Genomic DNA, 26,802 nt, shown 5'->3' on the forward strand with positions numbered 1-26,802 from the left:
ACGAACCCGGCAGCCATATTGACCCAAGACATAATATTAGACTGCTTAAAATGTGATAGGGCACATTATATACCATGGTTAAAAGCAGTAAAAGAAAGCTTAATAGATGTTCGGTATGGCTATCTGTTTACATCTCCTAACCTTATTGATCGTTCTCATAAGAAGTGTATTCAAGGGGCTTTGTACAAACTGTACAGAGAAAAACGGGAAAGGATACACTTCCCTAAATGTACAGTTGCTAAATATTTGGGCCATTCAGAGCTCATTTCTAGTTACACTGCCCCACCCCGGAAATACCTACGTTTAAATCTTGGTAGGTGGAATAGAAGTTTACCATTCCGTTTCCGGGACGGCAGTATAGTAAATTTGTTACATTTTCCACTGGGTTATAATAAAGATCTGGAAACATTAGGTTGTCCTTGTAACCCGTGTATGAAACAAAGCCTCATGCATTTCATGTTTTTCTGTGATTTTTATAAATTGTTTACTATGCACTTTTTAATGCCTTATTGCAGGAAACATGATCTGGTTGACTTTAAGATTGCTATGAGGAATCTGTTAATGTTAGGTACTGATGAAATTATATTTAGAGTGAGCTGTTTTTTAAAGGCTGCTGTTCGCTCACGAGCTACTTTGAGCATTGATTGATAGGAATTTACAATCTGCATATTGCACCTTATATCATCTTCGTTTGTTATATGTTTTAAGCTGTGTATATATATATTTATATGTATCTGTGCGGATAAATCCCGTTATTTTTAAGAAATTTTTAGAATTGTATATATTGCCTCGTTTCTTTTTTAAAAATGTTTTTTTTGCACTTTTTGCACATCAGACATATCATCATATTTGCCAGTTGTTTCATTTCTTGTATTATACTGCATGTCATAACATTTGTTGTGTACTTTTATGGATTTATTTTTTCCGAATAAAGATCTTTGATTGACTGACTGACTGACACTGCCGGTCCATGTATTCTGAGTACCAGGATGAAGAGACACTTGGATTCCCAGTTCCCCCAACACATGGCCAAATTTAACTCTTTGAGAGTCAGTCTGGGGCTGGTTGCTGAGGTGCCCTAGGCGAATGCCTCGTATTGCCCCCAATGCAGCATTTGCTCCCTAAAACACCAGCTCTACTGAGTAGTATATCCATTACATCAAACGCTAATGTACTTGCTTATAAAATTAATAAAATACTTTGAAATCAAAAATAAACTCAAATGCAGACGCCAGACAGGTTTCTCTCGAGGAAGCTTTACTCTTTTCCAGTTTTGAGAGTCTGTAATTGGTGAAATGCTAAAACAGGCAATGTGTATTGATTTTTTTTAGTAGAGTTCTAATTCCCTCCTTCGCTTTTCTGCCCACAGCCTTTCTGAACTGAGAGAGTATAAAGTAGGCCCGAAAGAAGATGAGAACGCTGAAAATAAACAAGAACAGTATCTGTCTCAATCCTCGGCTTCCTCCGGCCAATCAGTCATGTCTTTGCTTCCTCCCGAAGAGCTGGGCACACTTATAGAGGAAGTAAACGCACTGGACGATGACACATTAAAGGTATGTCTTTCAGCTCTCATGCATGTTGTGTCGCTGCAGGCAGAAGCCACGCGGAGACAAGTAGGTTATTATCTCATGCCCACATGCACGTCTATCCCCGTGCCCTCGTTGTCCCTGAATGCCCTCCCCACTCCTTGACCGGAAGTGCTGTCCAGTTGCTGTCCCCTCCCAACATTCGGGTGCACGGTCCTAGTGCCCTCTGACCAAGGTTACTACATCTCCCCCTTTGTGGAAAGAAAATGGCGGAAAAGTTAAGGAGAGTTAGAGAGAGAGAGAGAATGAGAGTTCCTGATCCCCATCATTACATTTCCTCAATCAGTCTTTTTGTCCTTTTGCTCACTCTTCTTGGACATGCTACTTCCGTGGTACCTCTTGTCTCTCACCGTTGTGTGTCCTTCTTCTCTTGCTGTCCATAAGTTCCTCTTTTCCATGTGTTTCATTGTTCTTTGCTGCTGTGTCTCCTCTGTCTTCACCTAGTGTCTTTTGTCCCTTGAAGTGAGAACTATCTCTTGTGATCCGGTAGGGGCCCGATGCAGCAGTTATCATTGGCCCCTTGACATTTATTATTGTTAGTGGTTCGTCTGAGAATGGACTGTCTGATTTTCTTGATTGCCATTGGCGCACCAACACTGAGTCCCCTTGCTTCAGGTGCAATGAAGTTGCATGTCTGCTGGCGTCCGCGTAGACTTTCATCTTGTTTTTCACTTCCTGGTCTCTTGCTGCAATGCTGTTGTGATCTGGTGGTGTGTCTGCTTCTAGTTGGGGTAATCTTGTCCTGCTTGTACTTTCCAGCACAAGTTCTGTTGTACACCATCCCGTGGAGCTGTGAGGGGTGTTTCAGTAAAATCTTAGTATTTGGCAGGGTGCTTGGAGTACTGGAGTACTGCGCTAGCTTTGCTCTTTGGACTGCTTTCTTTATGTTCTCTATAAACCTCGCCATCATGCCGTTTGCTTGTGGCCACAGAGGCAGTATTTTCCGGTGGTGATTGCCATGGTAGTCCATGAACATGCGAAACTCCTCTCCTGAGAAAGGAGGACCGTTGTCTGTATTTACTGTTTGTGGGGAACTCCAGGCTGCAAATATGTCATCAAGTATTGGCAACCTTGCTGTCGCTGACATTGACGAGATGTGTCGTACTATGGGAAATCAGGAGTACTCATCAATGACCACTAGCAAGTAATTGCCTTTGTCCAATGGCCCATAGAAGTCAGCTGCCAACGTTGTCCACACTGCCCTTGGAAGCTCCAACATCTGTAGCTGTTCTTGCTTTGCAGATCGTCGTGTTATTTGGCATAGGTGACAATTTAAGATAGTGTTCTACCCCAGTCCATCCAGGCCTGGGAACCATACTTTCCCCCGTAGCATCTTGTTTGTTGCCACCATCCCTCTGTGAGACTCATGTGCTAGGTTTACAGTCTGAAGTTGTAATGCATTTGGCATTACTATCCTTGTTCCTCGTAGTATGATTCCTTTTTCTGTCTCCGAGAGTTCCTCGTGTATGTTTTTGAATGCCAGCATTTATTCCCTGTTAACACCTTCTCCCATGGTGCTGTTGCTTTTTATGTGTCTCCATTTTTGCTGTCTTGTTTTGACTGCTTGCATTGTGGCATCCCTTGCTGTCTCTTGTTCTATCTCTGTGATTGTTATTGGTGCAGGAGTGTTCTGCCTTAACACAAAATTAAGGTATTCTTCTGCCATTGATGTGTTCTCTGTTGCCTGTGGTAGGGGGTGTCGTGACATGTAGTCAGCTGGGTTGAGTTCCTTTCCCAGCTTGTGCACGATCTTGAAATCATAATCCATCAGTCTTATTCCCCATCTTTCAATGCGTGGCAGTATCTTTGCTTTTGGGTTTCCATATATTGTCACTAGGGCCTGATGGTCTGTTACAATGGTAAATGGTTTTCCGTAAATATACATGTGTTAGTGTTCACAAGCCCTCACCACTGCTAGACTTTTCTTATCTGGCTGGGAGTATGCCCTTTCAGTGTCAGACAAATTCTTGCTCGCATATGCAACAATTTGCCTGGGCGAATCTTTACCAGGCATGTGTTGTGCTACGATTACTCCTAAACCAACCGGGCTAGCGTCCACAGTCAGCTCAGTGCATAGCGATGGGTCAAAATAGGCAAGATGATCTACAGCCATTACTGCGTGTCTAATGGCCTCAAATGCCCTTCTACATTCCTGTGTCCAGAGAAATTTCTGACCCTGCTTTATTAGGTCCCGAAGAGGTGTGCTCACTGTGGCAAAGTCTTTTATATAGCGAGCACAGTAGCTTGCTAAACCAAGAAATTACCTCACTTCCGCTACTTCTGTTGGAGGTCTTGCTTTTTCCAGTGTCTCTCCACTTTGCTGGGGTCTGGCCTCCTTCCTTTTTTAAAAGATGTGTCCAAAAAATACTAGTTCCCTTCTGCCTAGTTCACACTTGTCTTCATTTAGAGTTAGGCCTGCTTGTTCCAACTGGTTGCAGACCTCAAGTAGGGCCTTATCGTGCTCCTCATCTGAACGGCTGATCACCAGGATGTCATCACTGTAATTCAAACTGTTCTTCACCAGCCTTATTACTTGCCTTATGATCTCTTGAAATCTCTCTGCTGCTGACGATATTTCAAAGCTGAGTCGCTTGCAGCGATAAAGATCCATGTGAGTGGAGAAGGTAGTGATGTACCGTGATTGCGGATCAGTCTCCAGTTGATGATATCCTTTGCACAGCTCTAGCTTTGAAAATCTGCATGCGCCAGTGAGACAGCTGATCATGTAATTGAGGTGAGACCCATGGTTCCTTTCCCTCTCAATAGCTGTGTTTGGTACTCTCATGTTGATGCAGTTACAAATCTTTGAGGTGTTTTTCTTTGGTACTGCTACAATTGGAGATAACCAGGGTGTCGTTCCTTCCGCTGCTCTATGATATCCTGTGCCAGCAGGCTTTGTATTTCTTCTTCTACCTGTGGTTGCAGATGTATGGGCACTCTTTGGTGATGCTGATCCACAGGTTTGATCCTTCATTGATATGCAGTGTTATTTGTTTTTCCTTTGGTTTGCCCGGCCCTTGCAGTATGGCCAGATGCTCTCTCAGAATGCACTGTCTTTCTGACATGTTGTAGGTCATTGCTAGGAGACCCATCACCTGTGCTGTGATGTAGACATGGTGCTGGAATGTCTCCTCGTAGTACATGTATTTGCCTCTATGATTTACTTTTCTTTGTAAGTTAGTGTCTCTGTGAACTTCCCTATGTTCACTACTGGTTTTCTTGAGACCCAGGTGAATACATCAGCAGTGGATGGTGATAATGGCTGTTTCACCCTCATTTTCTCATATTCTGACATGCACATGATGTTGCATGTAGCTCCACTGTCTAATACGAAGCTTGTCCAGTGACATCATACCTCAATGTTCACTGTCACTGTTTTCTTTATCTGGTGTTCTGGCGTGCGGGCTTCCGTTGGGGCATCTGACATCAGATACAGTCGTTCTGCAGCCACTGGCGTGTTTGCTCCATCCGATTCAGCTGAGGGACTGCGATTCTCTGTTTCCATGTGCCTTGCGTACTTACTTGTCACTGTCCGTGGTGTTGCTGGTCTTCCTCTTTTGCTTTTGAATTGTCCACACATGCAGGCGCTTGTGAAATGGTTTTCTCTGTTGCACTGACTGTTTATGGCCCATTGCCGGGCACCCGACAGCATGTGGAAACTCAAATCCGCATTGATAGAACGTTCTTTCTTGCTTCTTTCTTGGGGGCGGCGTATTGTCTCTCTTCTTGACATTTCCAGTTAAGTGGTTTGCTTGTTCCACTCTTCTTGCTTTTCCCAGTTCCATCTGTCTTGCATGTGTTGTTGCTTTGGCCTCCATTCGGGCCATGGTCCGTATTCTCTCTAGCGAGGACAGTTCCTTCAGAATTCGCATGAGGAACTCCACTGTCTGACAGCCTTCAATGATGTGCAGTCGTATTGTTTGTTCGTTGTCAAACTTGTCGAATTTGCAATATGTTTCTAGTTTCCGCAGTGTGGTCGTTAAATCGTCGAGGGACTCCTCTGCTAGTTGACACGTGGTATTGAACGTGTACCTCTCAAAATCTACATTTCTTTGGGGTCAAACTTGTCTGTGAGACATTTTATTTATCAGTCCCTTGTATGTTGCTGTTTGATCTCGGGTAAATGTTATTAACAGGTCTTCAACCTCATCACCTACAAAATTTAGGAACAAGTCTATGTTTTGGTCATCTGTTTATGCCTTGCATGTGGCGCGTATGTTTTTTTCGAATTGTCTTTTCCATCTCTCCCACCTAATGCCTGTTTGTGCTTCTGATAAACTGAGCGATAGTGGTCTGCGGAAGATTGCATTTGCGCTATTCTTGTCGCTTGCGTCTTCTGTCATTTTGTTGTGGTGCCTTCCTTTCTTTTGTGTTCAGCATCTTCCTTTGCTCTCTTTTCTTTCTTTATATCTCCTTTATATTGTTGTAATTTCCTTTCTATCTCTACTTTTCTTTCTTTGCTTCATCTTTATTCATTGTTATTTCCTTAGTTTTTGCTCTTTTTCCTTTCCTTGTAGTTTTTTCTCATTTGCCTGACCTTAAAATGGCCACTGGGACATCCTCAGCCTCGTATTGGCTCTCCCGCCTGACCTTAAGATGGCCGCCTGGATCTCTGTGGGGCGAAATTTGCTATCTTCTCAATGGATTGACCTTAAAATGGCAGCTGGGCGTTTCTCAGCCTCCTATTGGCTCTCCCGCCTGACTTCAAGATGGCCGCTGAGCTCTCGCAAGATTTCAGCTTGAAATCTACATGTGGAAGGCTCGGGCTGCCTTTTCAGTCGGCGGTCGACTGTGGTTACGGCCGGGTGCACCGATTCTTCTCTGCTCACCTTCCTGTACTGATGCGGCCGGGGTGGGCTCTAGATGTCCGTGCAGTCCCCTGTACGTGGACCAGGGTGAGCTCCTGGCTCCACTCTCCTCGTGATCGGGGTGGGCTCCCGATTTCGGGTTTTTCCTTTTGGGACGGACCAGGGTAGGCTCCTGGTTTCGTTTCCTCGCAACCGGGGTGGACTCCCGATGTTGCGCTTCCGCTCCTTGCAGTCGGCGGATCAGGGTGTGCTCTTGGCTTCGTTTTGTACTTTGTAGGGGGGGGCACGCACTTCTGGATTTCTTGGGTTTCACCTCATCGTCGCCAGTTGTCGTGTCGCTGCAGACAGAAGCCACACGGAGACAGGTACGTTAGTATCTTTACTGTACTCTGTTTCCTGTTCTTGTGCCCACATGCACGTCTGTCCCCGTGCCCTCATTGTCCCTGAATGCCCTCCCCACTCCCTGACCGGAAGTGGAGTCTGGTTGCTGTCCCCTCGCAACATTCGGGTGCAGGGTCCTAGTGCCCTCTGACCCAGGATACTACAATGGACATGAGCTAAAAAATATATATTTTACAGAGCTCATAAGAGTGTGGGTTTTATGCGCCATCTCCCTCATGTACATCTCTCCTTATGTTCCTCTCTGTCACCACCCCTCCCCATTTCGCTTGATGATGTCCTTCTTCCCACTGCATCCCCACACTCACCCCCTGTGTTGCTTCTCTGCCCCTCCTGCTTTTTCTTGTGTTGCATTCCTATCCATAGTTACTGTGTTGCTTTTATGTTCTCCCCCACTTTGTTGCTTCTGCATTTCCCTGTGTTGCTTTGCACCTCCATTGCTTTAGTTTGCCTCTCCTTGCTTCTGTTTTGTTTCATGTTAATTTTATCTTGGTTCCAGTAACATAGTTGTCAAAGTTTGAGTAACATCCCTTCCTGCAGTGTCTTGAAGCTCATTTTACTTAGATGCAGACTATGCAATGCACTTAATGGTGTTCCTGCATATAGGTTCTGGAATTAGGGGAGCGGGCGATAGGGTGGGAGTCCTGCGGCACTCCCAAAATAACGTACTGGAGCTCAGAAGATGGATGAGCTATAAAGATGTCTTTAAATGTATTATGTGGATATCTTGACACTGTTTGCTATTTGTTTAAACACAAAGGTGAGATATCAGGCTGTTTTCTCACAAATTGCAACTCATTGTTTAAACAAGGAACCTGACGTTTACTTACAGAGAGGATTTTGTAAAGGTAACAACTCTATAACTAATACACCTTCCCTGTACTACCGACTAGTCCATTCTCACTATATCCATATCAACTGACCTTACATCATGGCCTGCCCTGCCCCTTTGAAATAACCTCCTGACTCACTGGTCCCCCCTCCCCACTAATTCTTACAATCCACTCAACTGCTCCTACGCAAATATATCCAGGCCCATTATGCAATTCCTCCACGTCTTTCATTTTAACCTCCCTCTACCCAAGAACACCCTTGGCCATCGGCATCTAATGCAGTATTTCATTCACAGATTATTTATTTCTGCTGCTTCCTAAAAAAGTTCTTTCCAAGTTATCAGGGTGTCTTCCAGAACCGCAATGCCACTACTGGTATCTACCACAAAATCCAACCCAGGCCAGCATGCCACACACTCAGTAAAATACATTGTCATTTACACCTCCAATAGCCCAATCTCTGGCAAATGCGAGACCAATTTGCGTTGCAAATGCTTGTTTTTTAACCACTAGCCCTCTGTGTTGCTTCTACTTTCCTGTGTTGCTTCGTCTCACATATTGCTTCCCCCAGACCTCGCTCTCTATGTTGCTTTCCCCACCAGCACCTAAAAAAAATAAAAAGCTTGTGCTGTACCTGTTCTATGTTTTTTCAGTTATCTATCCAACCCGAATCTGTAAATAAAAAATGAAAAAAGCACCTACAACATTTTTTAGGTGCACACATGCATGTTGTGTGTGACTACAAAATGAGGCAGGCAGATGCGTCATTGCTCATTTTTCCCATTTGTCTTTAGCCATGCGCCACAGTTTCAAGGATGCAATACAGCATTCCTAACACCATTGGTAAAGCCAATAGGTCCCAAAACCGAGAACTATTGGCTTTGCCAATTCTTGTTTATTTTTTTCCAGTGCATCTCTCCTGCTGCATGCAGAGCATAAAAAGTTGTGGGGTGGTGTCAAACATATTAAATTGACAGATGATAGTACAAAAGGAGTCACATGTGTATAAGCATGCACATAAAATATAAAGGCTACTAGCGGCCCGTCCCAACGTTGTCCGGGTATGACAAACATGTCTGCAATGGTTAGAATAGGTAAGTATATTTTATTTCAAAACCTCAATTGTAGAAATAGTTTGATACCTGTGTTTTAGATCGATTACCCTCTCCCAATGTGTGTGGCCTCACAGTCTGTAGAAGCAGCACAGCGATTATGTTGAGCGTGTGTGCCCGCTCCCAAATTGTCTGGCCTCACAGTCTGCAAATGCGGCACAGCCGTCCTGCCGTGCACATCGTGCCCGGGTGTCTTCTGTTTGGCCTCGTACTTTCACGCACTTCAACAACACGGCGCGTAATTTCACACACTTCAACACCACGGCGTGGTGCACTCAACGTCATCCGACGGCGTACTCAGCCGCCACACATTTTCAACGTGATAGAACGCTATTCTTTTCAACGTGATAGAACGCTATTCTCACGCTTCAAATGTAATACAATGCTGATCGCACACGCCCACCTCAGAGGTGGTGCTACATCCAACGGACTACTTTGTCCCACAACGTGCTTTGTCCCTTCCAAACTACATTTTGTGCTGTTGTATAGCCTATGTCCATCTGCTTTGCCTCACCTTTCCAATGCTGTATGCGGTGTTCCGGTTGGCGCAGTGGTTCCGGAGCTTAACCGCCTCAAAGGTTTGGTCTCTCTCTCTATATCATTAGAGAGAAATCAACAAGATTACAGGACACTTTTGAACTGCTTCATGGGGGGCTAAAGGAGGATGGCTCAGCCTCTGTTATCCCTTCTTCTGCCTCAATTGGATATACAGCAGACTTTACACTCACTACAGCTTGGGTTGCCATACTAAATAGTGGAAGCAGTTTCTCCGCCTAAATTGGGTTTGGCTGACTAGAAGAAGAGTCTTGAAGGAGAGGATGCTGTCATAGCTTTCCTGTTTATTGAAGAAATGAAGCTAAATACTGCCATAGTAAGCTCTGGCCCTTCTGACTTTACCATATCAGAGTTAGTTTGACTGTCAGCCTGGGGAAAACAGCATCAGTGTCCTGGGGTGCCCGGAGTTGAGGGTGGAGTACCCAGGTAGGCAAATGGGCTTTTTTTATTTGATTTTTTTAGGGTTTTATATAGCATGAACTAGACTCAAGACATCAGGTATTAGAGCGCTTTACATGAGCACCAGTTTTGTTACAGATGGACACATTCATTTTTGTTAGATACTGGGAGAATAAGTGATTTGCCCAGAATCACAGAATGTTGAGCGTCGTTGCCAAGACTCAAACCCGGTTCCCCAACTTGGAGGTCGAACTCTCTAACCGTAAGGCTACATCCTCTCCCCTTTGTTTTTTCGTCTTCCAGAGCTCTGCTTTGGTGATGAAAGTGCTTTGTTTAAGCATCCTAGTGAGAAATCTCAGTGAGCCATTTTTCAGCTTAGATTTTGTATGGCCTAAGGATGATTAGTCTTGCCTAAACCTAAATCCAGTGCCAATTTCATGCCCAAATGAAAAGAAATTTAGAATGCCATACAAAAGAACAGTGAAAGGGGCTGGCAACAAAGAAAAGTGCATCTTGTGTTTCTGTTGAATCCAAGGCTCATCTTGCAATCCTTAGGGCAAAGGGGGAAAGCGGCTTCACAGCTGGTGGCTGGGCTAAAGGATTTGGGGCTGTGGAGGAAAGAAACAGCTGTCCTACCCCTGGAACTAAGGGTAGCCTTAAGTCTGGCCACAATGCAGGTGTAGAGCCCCCTCTGGATATGTCAGATGAAGAAAGGAGGGAAGCATTGGAATCTAGTATCGACCCCACTGAGCTATGATATGGAAGGTATTGGGGTGCTGCATCACAAAATGTGTGCCCTGAACAATCGTATGGATATGGAGGAATGGGGCAGCACAGTACACCCCCGATGTAAAGTAGCGCACATTAACGCACAGCATTTCTTTGGGGTGATTTTCCAAAACAAAACATGTTTTCCACAGGACGTAAATACCAAAAATTATACTTTGCACCATTTTGCATGGGCTCAAAGTATTGATAAGGTTGGCCCTAAGTACTTGGGGAAACACATTTTTGTTGTGCTAAAACAAACAAATGTGAACATTATGTTTAATTTGAATGGAATTCAGTTTGTGTAGTGTGATAAAATGTTACTGATTGTGCTTTGAATTTATTGTAATCACGCTTTCTGTGTGTAAAATGAGTATGTAACTTAGAAAGGTGGAAATTACCGTGCACGTGTCAAGTGCTACATGAGCTATATTCGAAGTATGTTATGGAATCCTTTGCTCACATTAAACCTTATTTTTGTGTGTTAAAATATTACACTACTTTGAGTGGTAGAGAGGCCTTAGGGGACTTTCTCTCTCACATTCAATGCTGTGCATTAGTGGGCTTGTGCTCTAATAGCCTTAGAGCCCACCATTGCGTGCTATACCAGCCATTAAAAGCCCACTCCCTTGTTTAAGGCCCTCACCTTCAGCTCAGGCCTTTAATGCTGGAGTGAACATTTAATGGACAGTATAGCCCTCAACGGCGAGCTATTAGGCTATAATAATTCTTTCATTATGCACCATATGAAAAATTTCAATCAAATAACAACTTACTGCGTCACTTTTCACTAGCGAATGGAAAACTACTGCTAGAATTTTTGTTTGCACCCTGATTTTTCTCCCATTTTGGGCCCGGTTGTAAAGAGATTTTGCTAGATTTTTCCTGGCTAAATGTGTACGGTAAAAATCTTAAGTTGGAAACAATTGTTTTATTTTTGTCTCAATCGACATTACAGTGGCACTGTTAATAAAGATATGGGAATCAGAGGTGTTGACAGGTGCTGTGTAAGAAGGTATAGATATCTTTCTCTCTGTGGCCCAGTCCAGCTGAACAAAGTATTCAATACACTGTTCAAATATTAATTTTCTTTAGTCACATCTGGTTTCGATGGCAACGCTATGAAAATATGTGTTATGTTTTGTCTTGGAATATCAAGGAATTTACAACTTCTGTTCTTGAATACAGCAATTCGACGACATTCACGTGGTAATTCTACATAAAGAGGAAGGTGCTGGACTGGGATTCAGCCTGGCAGGAGGAGTGGATCTGGAGAACAAGTCTATTACAGTAAGTACCAGATAAATATTTGAAAATATAATATAGAAGTGGGCTTCATTACATGCAGACCCGGAAACAGTTGTGCCACAAGGCTAAAATAAAATATATTTTGTAATCCTGTTTCATTTGTATCTTACAAGATTTTTGGTTACTACCACAGTTAGAAGATAACAGTGGAATCGAAATAAAAGTCCTGATTTACAGAAATGTAGCTACCAGTATGTATGTGGTAATTCTGTAGCTCAAACTTAGCCTAAAGGCAGTGGAGTGCTGCACATGGTCAAAGACAAGCATACAGTCAATGAGTGATAGGAGAGATAGATGATGTGTGGATTGTTTATGAATTGTGAAGTAGTGTCCTTTAAAGAGATATTTCTTCAACTCTTTCCTAAATTTGAACAGCGTTGGTGCAATCATGATGGATACAGGGATGTTGTTCCGCATTGTAGGTGCATTGATGGAAAAAGCATTCGGTCTTGTTTTTTTTACACATCTTTGTCTGCAATCTGGCTGCAGATGTGTACTGAACCACTAGACACGATGAGCTTGTCTGCAAGGTAAGCAGGTCCCAGTTGTGATGGTTTTGTAAAGGATGCTCTGCCTGCCTTTTATATCCACTCAGAATCCCATTTAGCTCTCTGCACAGCACATATGTTTTGCTTCCTCAGGACTCCATCTATTCAGCACTGGTTAGCCTTTGTGATCCCTCACTTTCTACTGCCACCATTCCAGATTTTTGGCAACAAGCCTAAATGTTCCTGTTTCTCAAGAAACCCTCTATGAATCTGTCTATACTCAGTAATTATTGTTCCATCTCTCTCCTCTGCATGGGTGTCGATTCATCAAAATGCCAGAGTAGCAGAAATTACACCACATAGTGCTTAATTTGAGCCGGAGCTTGCCGGTGCTTAGCACCGGCACCTAATTATCAGGGCCGGGTCTATTACGCTGTATTAAGTGCACCTGTCCTGCCGTCAGTAATTGATCTATGAGTCGTGCCGCGTGCGTGGCACTGGCACTGGGCTGGCACACACAGAGAGCGTGTGCTGTGCTGCTGTGTCACTTAGTTTAAGTTTTACCATACCGATGCGTCGTACTGTTTGTTGACTGTGATGCAGACAGTAAATTGTAAACACTTACTGTCGGTGACGTGACTGACGATGATTCTCAATTTCCTCCTTATCTCTGTCCCAAGAATTCCTTCCGCGGATCAGGCCCAGTGGGCGGGTCACCACTGTAGTAGGTGTGTTGGGCTGGGCAGGGCTTTGCTGCCCTGGGCTGGTCGTCTTCTGCGGGGGTTGGGGCTGTGCAAGGCAGAGGCAGCGACGCGTGCGCAGATTTTGAATGCGCGCGCATTCACTTTCATTTTTGCCTCGGCATGCCCGCCCCAGCATACCCGCACCTCTCCTCGCCACCGAGTATCCACTGGTGGTGTTGATTACTACTACACCAACGCCACCTTTCAAAGTGTCGGGAGCTGCTTGGATGACGTCACGATGCTGCAGTATATAGCTCTGCTCACCAGGTGAGGGGCCGTGCGAGCAAGGCATGGCCTGGGGTAGGCCAGCGGGCTATAAAATAAATGATTTAAATCTGCGCAGGTGATGAGGCAGCAGGACAGGGCCTGGCAGGGCCCAGGCGCCGTGACGGTGATTACTGGTCACAGTAGGTGTTTTAATCATTATGTTGAATCACTTGAATGGTCTACTCGGGAGTCTGGTCATGATGGCCTCGGCTGGGTAGGCTGGCGCCGGCGGCCGAATTTGAATTATGATTTAAATAAATAAAGCTGCGCAGCCTAAGTGAGGCAGGTCAGTCCAGGTCTTTAATGGTGGTAAAGTGGAGTAAGGGTGTATAAAAGTTAGAATGGTTAGTGTTAATGTTTTGTTGCAGCAGACCTGCCATAGGCCCAGAGGCATGGTTTATCGTTTATTCTTCGGAGTAGCAAAACCCCTTCTGCTTATCAACCGCCCCTCCCCTAACAACTGCATAATTATTTCACGATTTTCCTCCAGTGCGTGGCAATTTCTAGGGAATCGATATATGCCTTGAAGTTGACTTCGCAGTAGCTTTGTTAACCAGCGGATCTCTTAGCCTCTTTGTCACTGAACAAGGGTCTCTTTCTCTTCACATTTATTGTAAGACTGCCCCTCCTGCTAATGTCCTCTACCTCAGGTGTGCACCCCTTTGGTTCCCTATTCACTCCTGTGTTTCCCTGCCTCGCCCTCCACACCCCCCTAGGATGTCTCACTGTTCCTAGTACTGGAGTCTGTTATGTGCACATTATGCACAATTCTCTGCAGAGGCTTCATTAACCCACTGAACTATCTCAATCCTATAATCGCTGTACCAGTGCTGTTTTCGCTGTAACACAATCCCCCCACATGCGTTAACTGTGCTAATGTGTTCGGCCTTCATACAGACATGTTTTAGAGATATAACTCTGCTCTTTATTTCTTTGGTGGGCAGTGTTGTCACCCTGGCCTCATCATTCACTCACTGTGTTCGCGGACATGTTTAAAAACCCTTCACGCCCCTCACACGTTCCTGCACATCTTTCGCGTGGTGTGTACTTCAAGAGCTCTCTGGGGCTGTTCATTGGAGTCGTGGGGTGCATCCAGGGTCAACCCCCCTCTCCTGCCAAATTGATTCTTGAACACCAACGTGTATTATTTTTTTAAGCGCGCTAAAAAACCACCCGCTCACTTGTCGGGTAGATGTTTTTTCTTGAGCTGCTTTTAAGTGCGCTGTTTCTGAAACACTTTCGCCAATATACACCACTTATTACTGCTACTCGCTGTACTTAAGCACAGAAGCACTTGCTGCACGTTTCTAGCTGCACTCTTCCTGTGAAGTTGGTAATCGCACTTAAAAATGCAACCTGAAAATAGTCACTTTGAACTTTTGTGAAACGACAGGGAAGAGGGGAAAAACGAACGCTTCCAAAGTGATTGGTTTCATTTTCATTCGAAAACATTTTGAATTTTGATCGGACTTGCCACTAAATGACTCCACTCTGTATTCGCTCTCATGCAATTAGCCTTTCAACTTTTATTTAGGTGTATGTTGGTCACAGTTACCGTTGGTAAGAGTAGTCTGCTGACACGTACTTTGCAATAATTTCTGAACATCAGATGGGTTTACGTTTCATTTTAATTAATATTACATTTTAATTCCAGTTGGCCTGGAAAAACGTCAGCCTCACTGGTGATCCCAAATAGAAAATAAATGTCACCTTTCAATTGGCTAGAGCCGCCTTGCTCTGAAACAAAAGGTCTTCTGTGGTGAGTGTTATGAGAAATAAGAATTCAAATATTTGCGGCCTGGTCTGATGATCATCACGATCATGTTTTGTTGCCAGTAGTAGTGCACTGCCGTGGCTATTGTTGAGCAGTTGCAGGCCGGCCGGGCTGCCTGGATAGATGATTATCAGTACTGGATTCAGTTTCATTTCAGGGCAGGGCACGGTCATCAAATCTGTGGGGGTTGGGCCCGGGGCTGTGCGCGGCAAGCAGCTTGCGCAGATTTTTTCTAATTGCAATGCGCGCCAAGATAGAAGGAGCTACGTCTCCGGCCTTTTTATCTACATTTCATATATTTAATAAAATAGTTTTAAGAAACAAAAAGAAATGCCCCGTTGGCATCAGTTTATAAGACAGTGTCCTTAGGATACACGTGGACCCCAGCAGCACCTGTTGTTACAGGAGTCGCCTTTGGGACACAGGGGCAGCCCGCAGCGCTGAAGCATTACACAGTGGTTTTCCGAGGGCGGGGCCCCCTCCCATATAGTCACTCGTGTCTCTTACGGGCACTCAGTCTCTGCAGTGACTCACTCACATCACCATTATCCCCCGCATCCAGGTACATTTGGAGGATAATTGTGCAAGGGTGGCTGCTTGAGCCTCTGGGAATGACAGAGGGGGTTTGAAGTTTGCTTCACATGCAGTCTTTCATTTTAGACTGAATGCTGGGTGTGCTCAGAGGTGAAAGAGGCGCTATTGTGAGCTAGGCGCTTGTTTTTAAAACCATTCCTTCACCTGCGAGTCCTGCCCCAATTTGGGGGGAAGCGTAAGATTTATTATCTGAGTTCCAGGAGCTGCCAGGATCCAGGCTGGCCGAGACCCTGCAAGACTGATGCCTCCACCCAGCCCGACAGGTCATCACTCCACTTCCTTTTATGTTTGGGCTGCGCTGGTGCTGGGGGGCATGAGTCGTCTCCTGGTCTGCACTCAGCAGCAGGGGCTCAACCAAAGACGGCCAAGGCTGTTTGCTAAAATGGCCTTTCAGCCAGAGCTCCTGTGTAATCCTGTGTGACTGAGGGTGTAAGGGTGAATGCTTTACACCAGCCTCTTTCACTTACCCTTGCGTTGACTTATAGCCGGGCATTCACTGCTTTGCCACCACACCCCCGCATACCCACACTGGCTCTGCTCAGCCTCTCAGGCCCACTCTCACCACAGTCCGAGTCATCGTGGCCCGCCCCGCCCGGTGGCCAGCTGAGCCAGCCAGCCGCGCCAATCAAAGTAGCGGCTGTGGCGATTGGGCGATGATGGATGATTTTGTCACTTGTGCACACAGTATGTTCACATGGTCAGGCTAGTGCACAAGATCAATGCGGCGTGATGTAAATTTGAAAGTGCAGTCCACGTTATACTGCATAACTCCAAAGCCACTGTCTGTCCCATATTAAACAAGAGGTTAAATGTTGCAGTGCTAGTATGGTAAAACCACAATGAAAAGGTGTCCTTCCTTTCTATAAGAAGTGTTGCACTTGCACCCTCAAATAAAGTGATTGGTAATAATGAAATACATGAGGAAGTGTTTTTCCTATGTTTGTTCTAGACTGCTTATAAACTTGTATCTGACCTTTCTACTGTTGAAATAAATGTTGACCCCTGGCAGTGAGTCAGGTACAGGGCCCAGGGCAGGCCAGGAGGTACTATGGCCAATCCCTCCAGGCTGCAGATATCTAAGTGCTGCGGGGTGGGAAAAGTGTATTATAGTAACTAACTGAATAAACTCATTTAAAACTAAGTAATAATTATGGCTCAAACATGCTAAATCACAGAAATTCAACAGATATGGTATCCAATGCACACATTGCCACACCATAACGTTATCCATCTTTCAGAAAACACAAACACACCCATTTTAAAATCACACAAAAAAGAGACTGATTACTTAGAGTAACAAGGAAGGAGACCACAGAGGTGACCGTGAGAGCCGTGGAGAGTGGGGATATATTGACACACTAGATGGAGGGGAGAGATAAGGGAGGCGCAGTCATGTGGAAATGGAAACCCGAACAAGAAGGGACGTCGGGGCAATGAAAACGATGCAGAGCGATTTTGGAAAGGGAGGGAAATGCAATTAGAGGTGAGAGAAATGCAGGGATGAGCCAGAGCAGACTGCAATGGGAGGGAAGCGATGAGGGAAGAGGCAGTCGGGAACACATGAAGCAGGTGGGGTGGGTTTGCAGGGGAGAGGGTGGGTGCTTTATGAGGCGGAGAGTTAAGGGGGAAATAACCTGGCTGCAATTCTTCCTAAGGGAGGTGGACAGCTGAGCAGTGATGGGGCAGAAGTGTGAGGTAGAATTAGCCAGAGGTGAGAGGGAGAGGTGAGAGTCAGAGGTCACAGGGCAAGGGAACCTCCTATCAAAACCTTACTATGAGGAAGGCTCCCTTGCTGCAATTCGGATCAGCCAGGTATATATTATCTCTGACTTTTAGCAGTGGCAGTTGAAAATGTGGGTGGAGCTAATGTAAGTGGGTGGAGCCAGCGGAGGAAGTGGGTGGAGCCAGAGAAAAGTAGGTGTGGCCTCTGACAAACATTTGAGCACCTGCACTTCATATTTTACAAATTAAGCTACTGCCACATACCCTTTGACCTTAATGACTGTTGTCCCCCAGGAGGTGGCCTAATTTTCTTCAAAGTGTCGCCTGGCTGCCCCCTATGTCAAATATTACCTCCATTTTGCCAAGGCCAGCATTTTGTCATGTATAGCCCCATATTCCATGGGTGTCTCTAAAATAAAAATTGACAAAATGTGTCAGTGTCAGAATTTTTCAATTGATGCTGCCCATACACCAAAGGTCAACCCTGTGTCATGGCTGTCACCCTCCATTTTACCAGGTTGGCCTACTTAATGCCAAGAATTACCTCCACCTGCCTGTGGTGTTCACATGCCTATACTTTAAAGTATGGCAGATTTTTTCAATGGGTGCCCTACATGCCATGAATTAGCTCTAGGATATCAGTATTTTACCAGTGGTGCACTTTATACCTAGAGCAAACCCCAGTGTGCCAGTGCCAATATTTTGTCACAGGTGGCTGTAATGCTAAGAACTGTTGCAAGTTTTGCCCTGGAAATCTCTATAAGATAATATTGCCACATATAGGACAAGTATGCTATGCCCACTGATAAACTTGCAATAAGCACATTGCATTGTCACTCACACTCATATTCTGACTCTCAATCATTCTTTCTCACTCACTCTCTTACACTCATTCGTATTCATTCTAATCACTCACTTGCATTCAATTTTAATCTTACTTCTTCTCACTCACTCATACTCAGTCCGAGGTTTACCAATGCTTTGTGCCAGGTTTGCATAACTTCTGCCATAAATCCCAGTACAAAGTGTAAGGGTGTGATTTATTATCCAATGCAAATCATGATTTGCCTTGAATAGTATCCTAAAGTCACACCAAGTTGCACTATGCGCAGCTTTGCGTTACTTTGCTTCTAGGGGGTATTCCATGGTGGTGCATGCAAACACCCATGGGTTTTGATGCAAATCCATATCTAAAAATATTGGTTGATAGGAAATTGCACCAAAATGTTACACCTCCTCTAATCAGGAATAAAAAGTAGACAATTTTTCCATTTCTCCTTGTTTTCCCAACTTTGCATGTGTGTTGCATTGTAGACCACACATTCAAAGAGGGAAAAGCCTTAAAGCATAATTTGTATACTGGAAGGGACTCTTTCCAGTACAAAACCGATGCTTCAGAGAGTGCACACACACTTGCACAATGATGCAAGGGTGTGCGAGTTGGTGCATGCAAAAGTGCACCAGCACACAGCAAGAGAAAAAATACACCATATCTTAGTAGACTGGCAGATTTTAACTTTGGTGCAGCGTTGCCTTGAATAAAAAAATGGAACATCTGGGCCACAATATCCCACAATCTAATTTGCTACCTGTCACTGACTCTTACCAGCTTACACATACAGACACACAAGCTCACACAGAGTACACTCTCTTGCACATAAACACACTCACATGCACACAAATAACCTACATTGAAAACAATGTTTTCTAGCACAGGTGCCAAAAAGGTCCCTTTCCAGTTAGGTGTGCTCGTTTTTTTATTACACCAATAGTGACTAATTGAATACATTTTTCCCGAATAGTATAACAAAAAACAGGCGAAACATTGGAAACGTGAAGCCCCTGTGTTGTAGGCACTGATTTTGCTATCTCTGATGCCAGGCGTCACAAAGGAAGTGCCAGAGGTCGTAAGGTGCAAGCCAGGGGTCAAAGCTGTGCCCCTAAATAATGTCCATGCTCCTCCCTTTCCCCCTCAAAAGCTGCTGGAAAAAGCCCTCAATGCCCAACTAGCAAATTATACTGAATACGGTTTGTGGCACATATTTGAGGAATGTACCAAACATCATCTCCAGGTTCTTGACTTTTAGTGGGATGGTCTGTGAGGGCACATGCTCATAGAATGTTAAACAGGATTGTAATATGGTCTGATCAATGCCCCAATAAAGAGATATCAGATTAGGATCCATCCCGGTAGAAGCAGCTTTGTCTTACTCATTTATTTGCATGCCTAGGCATTTCTTGACGTTTGAGTGATTACCTCTTTCCGTGTCCAGCCTGAAATTGATTTGGGTGTTGTTATGTATCTGAAAGCATCTGTGTTACTGTTTGTTGAATATACAACTACGTAGGTCTCCGCAGGTAGCCCATGGATTTGGGAACTAGTGTCAATTACATTTTTAGGGGGTTTTGATGACGCAGGATTACCAGTCCAGTTAATCTTACTCACCTGGGCCCATGAACATTCACAGTTTGAACCGGTAATCCAATTAAGCTTCCTGCCTATCAGAGTTTTATTCACCTTAGGCCTTATACCTGTACACCATGACTTACCAAATCCTTGTCATTTATGTGCTGAGTCCTAAATCTAAGGATCAAGGGAGTTAGAATAATATGTAATAATATAACATTTACTTTCATAAATAACCACAGACTCGGGAAAAGTTTTAAACACTTTATCTATGCAATATTTTGTGAGTCAGAGGCCACAGTAGTGAAATCAGGGACTTTGCAAGTAAGTAAACAAATATTAAAACATAAATCTTGCAGGACTTTAAGAAAATGACTTTCGACATTGGTACCAGGGTAGGGTGAAAAAGGGAAAACGGTACAAGGACATACCACACAGATTACAGTTACCTAGAATGGTGCAAAGACCAACCCTGGCCACTGGCTGGGACAAGAGAAGGGGCTCCTGACTAATCAGGTGCCAACAGAGCAGGACAGGTGCAGAACAGGACAGGTAACCTCCACTAAGTGCAACACCAGCGTTACACCCCTCTCTACAGCTACTCTCGGACCCCGACTGGATAGATCGATTATTCTCCCTCAGCAAAACTCCAGATTCTTCTGTCAAAGTGCTCGACCAGCACTCTGCTCTTGATTCTCCTTCAGCATACATTGGGTCAGTGACAGGTCTATGACAAGTCGGACAATCGAACTGACTAAGCCTACCTTAGTTATACCATTTCAGTGAGTGTACCACCCTCCAATGTTGCAAATTTGTGTATTCACTTTATTTGATTGGTTAGAAAGACAAGGAGAGGTCATCACACCATACCAGTATGAGATCATTTCTATTTGATATAGTAGATCAATGTTCCCGCTCATAATTTACTTTCCCATGCTTTTTATTCCACCCAGCAATATTATTTCAATTCCTATACAATGTATACAATTCTGTACTTTATCTTCTTCTTGCTCCGAGTCAGTAGGTACGATTCCCACGAAAGTCTCAGAATAAGATGGGAACTGACATCAATTCAATGTCAGGAGCTTGAGGATCTCGATGGCATCTGCACATGACTTAGTGATTCAAAATGGAGTTTGCGAATCCCCTAAGGCCAAATACGAGCTATCAATTAAGTCAAAGAGAGACATATTAGAATACAAAATTAAATGAATGCACTGTATACCACTTATTTCTACTCTAACCCCATTACTTTATTTTAACTTTAGCATTAATAGTTAAGCAGAACACACAAGTTTTAGTTCGAGCAGGAGCATGTGCATTAGTATGTGAAGCATGAAGCAGCCATCTTTGGCACTAATGCACAGCTGCAAAGAGTTCCCACCAAAAGCAGAGATACGTCACACTACGTAGGTGTAGCAGACACATGCACAGAAAAGTTCCAGCGTTTTAGGCGGCCATATTAGGACACTCGGATTACTGTTAGTAAAAGCACATAGTTAAGCTTCCCCTAGATACTAGAAATATTGTGTAGTGCAGTTTTAGTAATCACAAATATGTTGGTTAATAAGTTACATGTTATTTCGAGAGGATTGAATCCGAGCAAGTTTCTGTACTTATGAAACCTTGCTCCATCAGTTTGACTGTCGTTAGGTTATAGAACGCACATGTGCAATGTTTCTAAGTAAACAAAATAAGATTACCGTACAGTAACAAATGTATATATAATGCTTACCATCCAAAATGGTGCAGAAAGACTAGAACTGAAAAAGCTGAAGACAAACTTAGAAGGAATGTTAGGACTATCATTATTTTCACCTTAATATGGCTACATATAAAACTATTGTCCTAGAGCAGAATGTCTTTGCAAAGCATGTAAAGAACTAAAGATGTGCAGGCTTGAATTATGAAGGATATATGATTTTCTAAGCATTATTTTGTTTAATTCTAAATTAGCTGAGCAAGTAATTTCAGTAAAGTGTATATTTCTCAACACCGGACCATGTGTACCCTATTATTATTTTAAAAACAATATGGCTGCTCATAGTTACCCAATCTTACAATGCAAAGTCAGTTCCAGAGACAGTTTATGTGGAATAGTTCAGAGAATATGTTTTGAGGAAATCATTGCTACAAAATGAAAGACATTTCATAAATAGGTGTTGGTGGTGCCCAAGATACCTGCTAAGAGGTTAATTCACATAGAGCTGGCCATGTTGTATTGCCAAATATTAGAAGAATTGATGGAAATGGGTGGTATAGCTACTACCTCATGGCTTAAACATGATTTTGATAGTCTAGCAAACTCAAAAAATATCAGAGACCTTCTCGAGAACTTTTACAAAATGAATTTCCCAATGACAAGTGAAGCCAATAGCACTCATATTACAAACTTGAGAACTGTCTTATAACTAGTAAAGGCCAAACTTTACCTGCTATTTAAAAATAGTGAGATCTTTAGTGTCAATAATGTTTATTGACCATGCTTACCTTTGGACTGATGTCTATAGCTTCTATGGCTTCACTTTATGACCCTATACAAGGGAAAATTGCTGACACACAAGTTAAATCTACTGATTAAGAGCACTTGACATTGCGAAGGTAAATGAAAAACCCATGAATATCAGAAATATTTAGTTAAACTTGAAGCAAAACCAATTTTCTGATACCCTATTTTTGAGCAAGAGATGTAAGTAATGTCGATAAGGTAAAAAAAAATGAAAAGTAATCCCTCAACTTATATCCTCATTCCAAAGGTTGGCTAGGGTAAACAGGACACAATTAGAAAATTCAACTCTGGGAAGAAGCAAACGGCAAGAAAGTTCAACTCTGGGAAGAAGCTAAAGGCAAAAAAGTTCAACTCATGGAAGAAACTTAAGGCAAGATGGGCCCCTATCTCCGATGCTTTTCACAATGGCATTACAACATCTTGCATGTTGGATCAGGATGCCCCCCTTGTTACAGGATTCCCATGACACTGAGGCTCAGATTTCCTTGTTTGTTGGCAACTTCCTTTTATTCATGGTTATATACTGGCTTTCAGACTTTTGGTCAGTGTTCTAGATTAGTATTAACAAATCCTACCTAATTTCTGTTGCCTGTTTTCTTTGTGCAATACTGACTAAAGCTGAATATGTTTGGCTTTAAGTACCAAGGTATGACATTTAGGGATAAACATTGATTCTTTGAATGCAATCCTACAATGCTGCTAGATGTTAGGTAGAGTGGCCATCCCCTGGGATGAGCTCCCTGTGACATATTGATTCTTTGTGAAATCCTTAATAGGTCACACTGGTCATCATTCTGCACTGTGTGGATATTCAGTTCAATGATGACAGTTAGAGTAGACTCTTGAACAGTTGATAGATGAAGCAACTGGAGGATGAAATGTTACCACATTTCTGATATGTTATGCACACCAGCCCATACTGGATTCCATGTTCCTGGTCAATTATATATTCCTAGTTTGATGCAATTCTGCATAATCCTGATTGAGGACCTAACTCAGTAAGGATATCTTTAACTTTGCTGATTTGTGTATAGGGTGACATTATCTTGTGCCACTCAGAAAGCTAATATTGATATCACATTAGGTAGTTGTCAGGATTACTACGGCCACTGAGCAAAAGGCAGGAACAAGGAGATTAAGAAATCAGCGCTCGACGACACGAGTAAAGAAACCAGGCAGGGTCCGGCGGCATCAGGTATCAATCCTGTTCCTTCGCCGCTGTTTAGAAAACATCAAGCACTCTTACCAAAGAATGGCGGAGCAGACACCACCGGCAAGTTCAGGGTTAGCAGTCTAGTGGTTGCGAGCTCGCGATCAGTAGAGCGAGGTATGCGCATGCTCCGTGAAGGAACTGCGCACTTCAACCATTTTTGTGCGGGGAGCAATTGTCTCCTCTTCGCACAGAGATTTTGTGAGGAAGAATATTTCTATTCTTGGAAATGCGAGTAGCGTCTTCTGTTTCCTGATTAGTGAGAAGAACTTGGCTACAAGGAATTAAAAACGCATGCGCAACGAGGGAGTGTTTAGAATTGAAGAGCGCCTAGCGACAAGTTCATCAGAATTTACTTGTTTACCAGCACTGAGAGGTAACGGTTGACTTTAGGAAGCCCCCTGAGAACAGTTAATCAGGAAAAACAAGGTACAGAGAACTTTCCTCATATTTTTGACTCAACTGTCATTATTTCCTCGAGAGGAAAACCACAAGACTTAATAAGGATAATTCTGCTACTGCATATATATGTAAGAAAATATAATTAAAGAGAGCCATGTTAAATAAAGAGAAACACTGTGTTACACTCTTTCAACAACTACATAGAGAGCAGCAATAGCCTAGGTCTAAGGGGTAAATATTGAAGCCTAAATAATCAATAGTGATAATAGATAGCCGAGCTTGAAGTGTGTATTCAATGCATGGTGTTTCCACAGGTGCAGTCAGCAAGACACCCAGCCAAACAGACCTGAAGCGGACAAGGACTTGTGTTCTTCACACGGAGGCTTTCTCTCTGTTTCTCCCATTCCCCTTTCCCCCGTGCTTTAGCTGTAACTCAGAACGTTGTTACTTTTGAGTAACGGTTGAGGTGAGGGGGCTTTGGGAAACATCGACGACACCTGTGGTCTGACACTGAAATCTGACAGTAGTTGTTAATAATTGGTGTAACTGTATGCTCAACCTGAGAAGTTAGTTAAAACCTATTTACATTTCCTATATGGTGGGCAGATGTATTGAGATCTTAGCACATATGACCAGTACAGTTCTCAGGCCTTATGTGATTCCTTTGAAAGCAATGAGGAGGAAAAGTGGAATTACATGGCAGATCACACTTTGGTCTGCTATTGTATTGTATTAGCATATGTAGTAGTTCTCTGTAAAGTGAGAGGCCTTGTAGGATGCAGGTCTTTGACTGCTAGTTTGAAAGTGGGTGATAGTTGTGAAGTAAAATATTTAAGTCTTTCTCCAAGTTTGACTTCAATCTAATTTAGGACTCTCAAAATGTTATCTATATTTGAGATTCCTACATGCCCTGCTTAGCTGTCAAAAAGAGTGATACTCCAGATCACTTCCCATTAGATCTAGAGTCATAATGGTGTAAGTGACTAATGGTGCAGTCTCCAGAAAAATTCATTGTACTTTGACAGCCACTTTCAAGCGCTTGGGGAATAGAAGGTTGAAAGATACTGTTCCATTGAGGAAAGTGATGGGAGGTGAAGCTCTTATGTACCATATGAAACAGTGAACTTCAACCTAGTTTGAGACCAGAGTAATTTAAAATTGTACACAAGATGTATTTTCATAGATCCATAGTATTTATTAATGGTTATATGGATTACCCTATCTATATATGGTCTCACACAGACAAGAGTACCTTCTTTCATACCATCTGGAGCTATGTATGAATGTAATTTTTCTGGGACTCAGTGAATTCAAAGCATGGCTAGCTATCTTGGGAATAAATGACAAGACTGATTTGCCTAAATGTCAACCCACCATAGACTGTATTCTACTGATATTGGCAAATAGGGATGTAGCTTAGGAGGGTATAGCATCAGAACATTGTAGTTTGAATATAATTTGACAAAAATACCTTGTCCTGGATAACATTTATAAAAATATTGCCCCATTAGAGTTAATAATAGAAATTCTACACCCAATACAATGATATTTTTGTAAACAATATTTAATAATGAATATTTGAGTAAGTCTATATTTCTGACAATGATTTTCCTGACCATATAAAGGAACTTGTGCTTGAGAGTCATTCCTCTATTTGGTCCTTTAATTCCTCTGTAACTTGCAATATCCTGAAAATGTCGGTAAGACATTCATTTATCCTTTTTTGCTTGATTAATACCCAGTATTGTGTGCAATAATGTGTATTTCTCAGATACAACTTGTAAATTACTGTTACAGTATTGAAGTTTTTATTGCATGTAAATTTAAAAGTAAAGAATATAAATTGGTTTTAATATGAAAAGGTCATGGATAAAAATTGAACATTTAAGCAAAGACTTTGGTCCTCATTATGAATTAGGTGGAGCTCCTGCAGAGATTCCCATCGGGCAGAATTACCTTTGCTGACCAGTATTGAGGACCACATTGGATACTGGATGTTTCGGTGGGCCAGCAGTGTGGGTGCTGGCTTTAATGCTGAGGTTGCCAGCTTTGCTGCTGGGGACCTGTCAGCCACATTCTTATTGGAACGTGTTTAAATAAACAATGGAAAAAGAAATGGTTTTAAAACTGGTGGCTCCAACCAAACCATCACATCAGTACAGAGTCACATTTTCCTTTTAAAGTTAAGGAAAGTCTGTGAAAATATGGCACCATGTCTACAGAGCATTTACACACAGCAGTCATCTTGATCCCAGTGGCTGGGAAAGACAGTGTCATATTTATAACTGAAAAATACAGTCATTTTTTGAAGTGGGAGAAATGTAAAGTGTAGAACAATGTTCCATATTATTAACATTTTTGTGAGGAAATTTTTCTGCACTTTAAATTTCTCCCATTAAAAAAAAAGGTTGTATATATTTGTTATACATGTAACAATATGCCAGAAGATATGTCCTGTGCCACATGTACATATGACAGACTCATTCACCCAAACACATATATCCCATTCATACGCACACATGTTCATACATCACCAAAGACCAAGCTCTCACTGACACACATGGCAGCCCTGTCAGCGTGTCAAAGGATTCTGTTCAAACCATAGACTCTAGCTCTATAGACCAGAAGTACATCTCACTATAGAAAAGATGGAGACTCCTGTTTTAAAGCATGCTTAAAGTGTTCTTCTAAACCCTTTGTTTATGCATTGCTTATTTTGAAGCACTGCAAGTAGGAACGTAGCCGGCAGGTCTCCAACAACAAAACCGGCCCCACTTGCAGAGAAACTTGTCCTCACCCTGCCAGTTCACCAAAATGGCTGGTTCCTGGCAGGGCCGGACTGGTTGTAGCAAGCACCGGGCATTTCCCTGGTGGGCCGGAAGGGTGTGGACTGGTTTTGTGCCCGTGGGGCTGGTTTT

The 26,802-nt window shown here is 43.1% G+C and overlaps 1 protein-coding gene across 1 annotated transcript in view; it reads left to right on the plus strand.

Annotated features, from left to right (window-relative positions):
- Positions 1 to 26,802, plus strand: part of IL16 (interleukin 16) — a 534,450-nt gene that overhangs the window by 440,521 nt on the left and 67,127 nt on the right. Inside the window, exons 15-16 of the mRNA XM_078683325.1 lie at positions 1,370 to 1,553; positions 11,649 to 11,750. Of these exons, the coding sequence (XP_078539451.1) occupies positions 1,370 to 1,553; positions 11,649 to 11,750 (286 nt within the window). The remainder of the gene's footprint in view (positions 1 to 1,369; positions 1,554 to 11,648; positions 11,751 to 26,802) is intronic.

The sequence above is a fragment of the Lissotriton helveticus genome, chromosome 3_1 (genome assembly GCF_964261635.1).
Source record: "Lissotriton helveticus chromosome 3_1, aLisHel1.1, whole genome shotgun sequence".
NCBI lineage: Eukaryota > Metazoa > Chordata > Amphibia > Caudata > Salamandridae > Lissotriton > Lissotriton helveticus.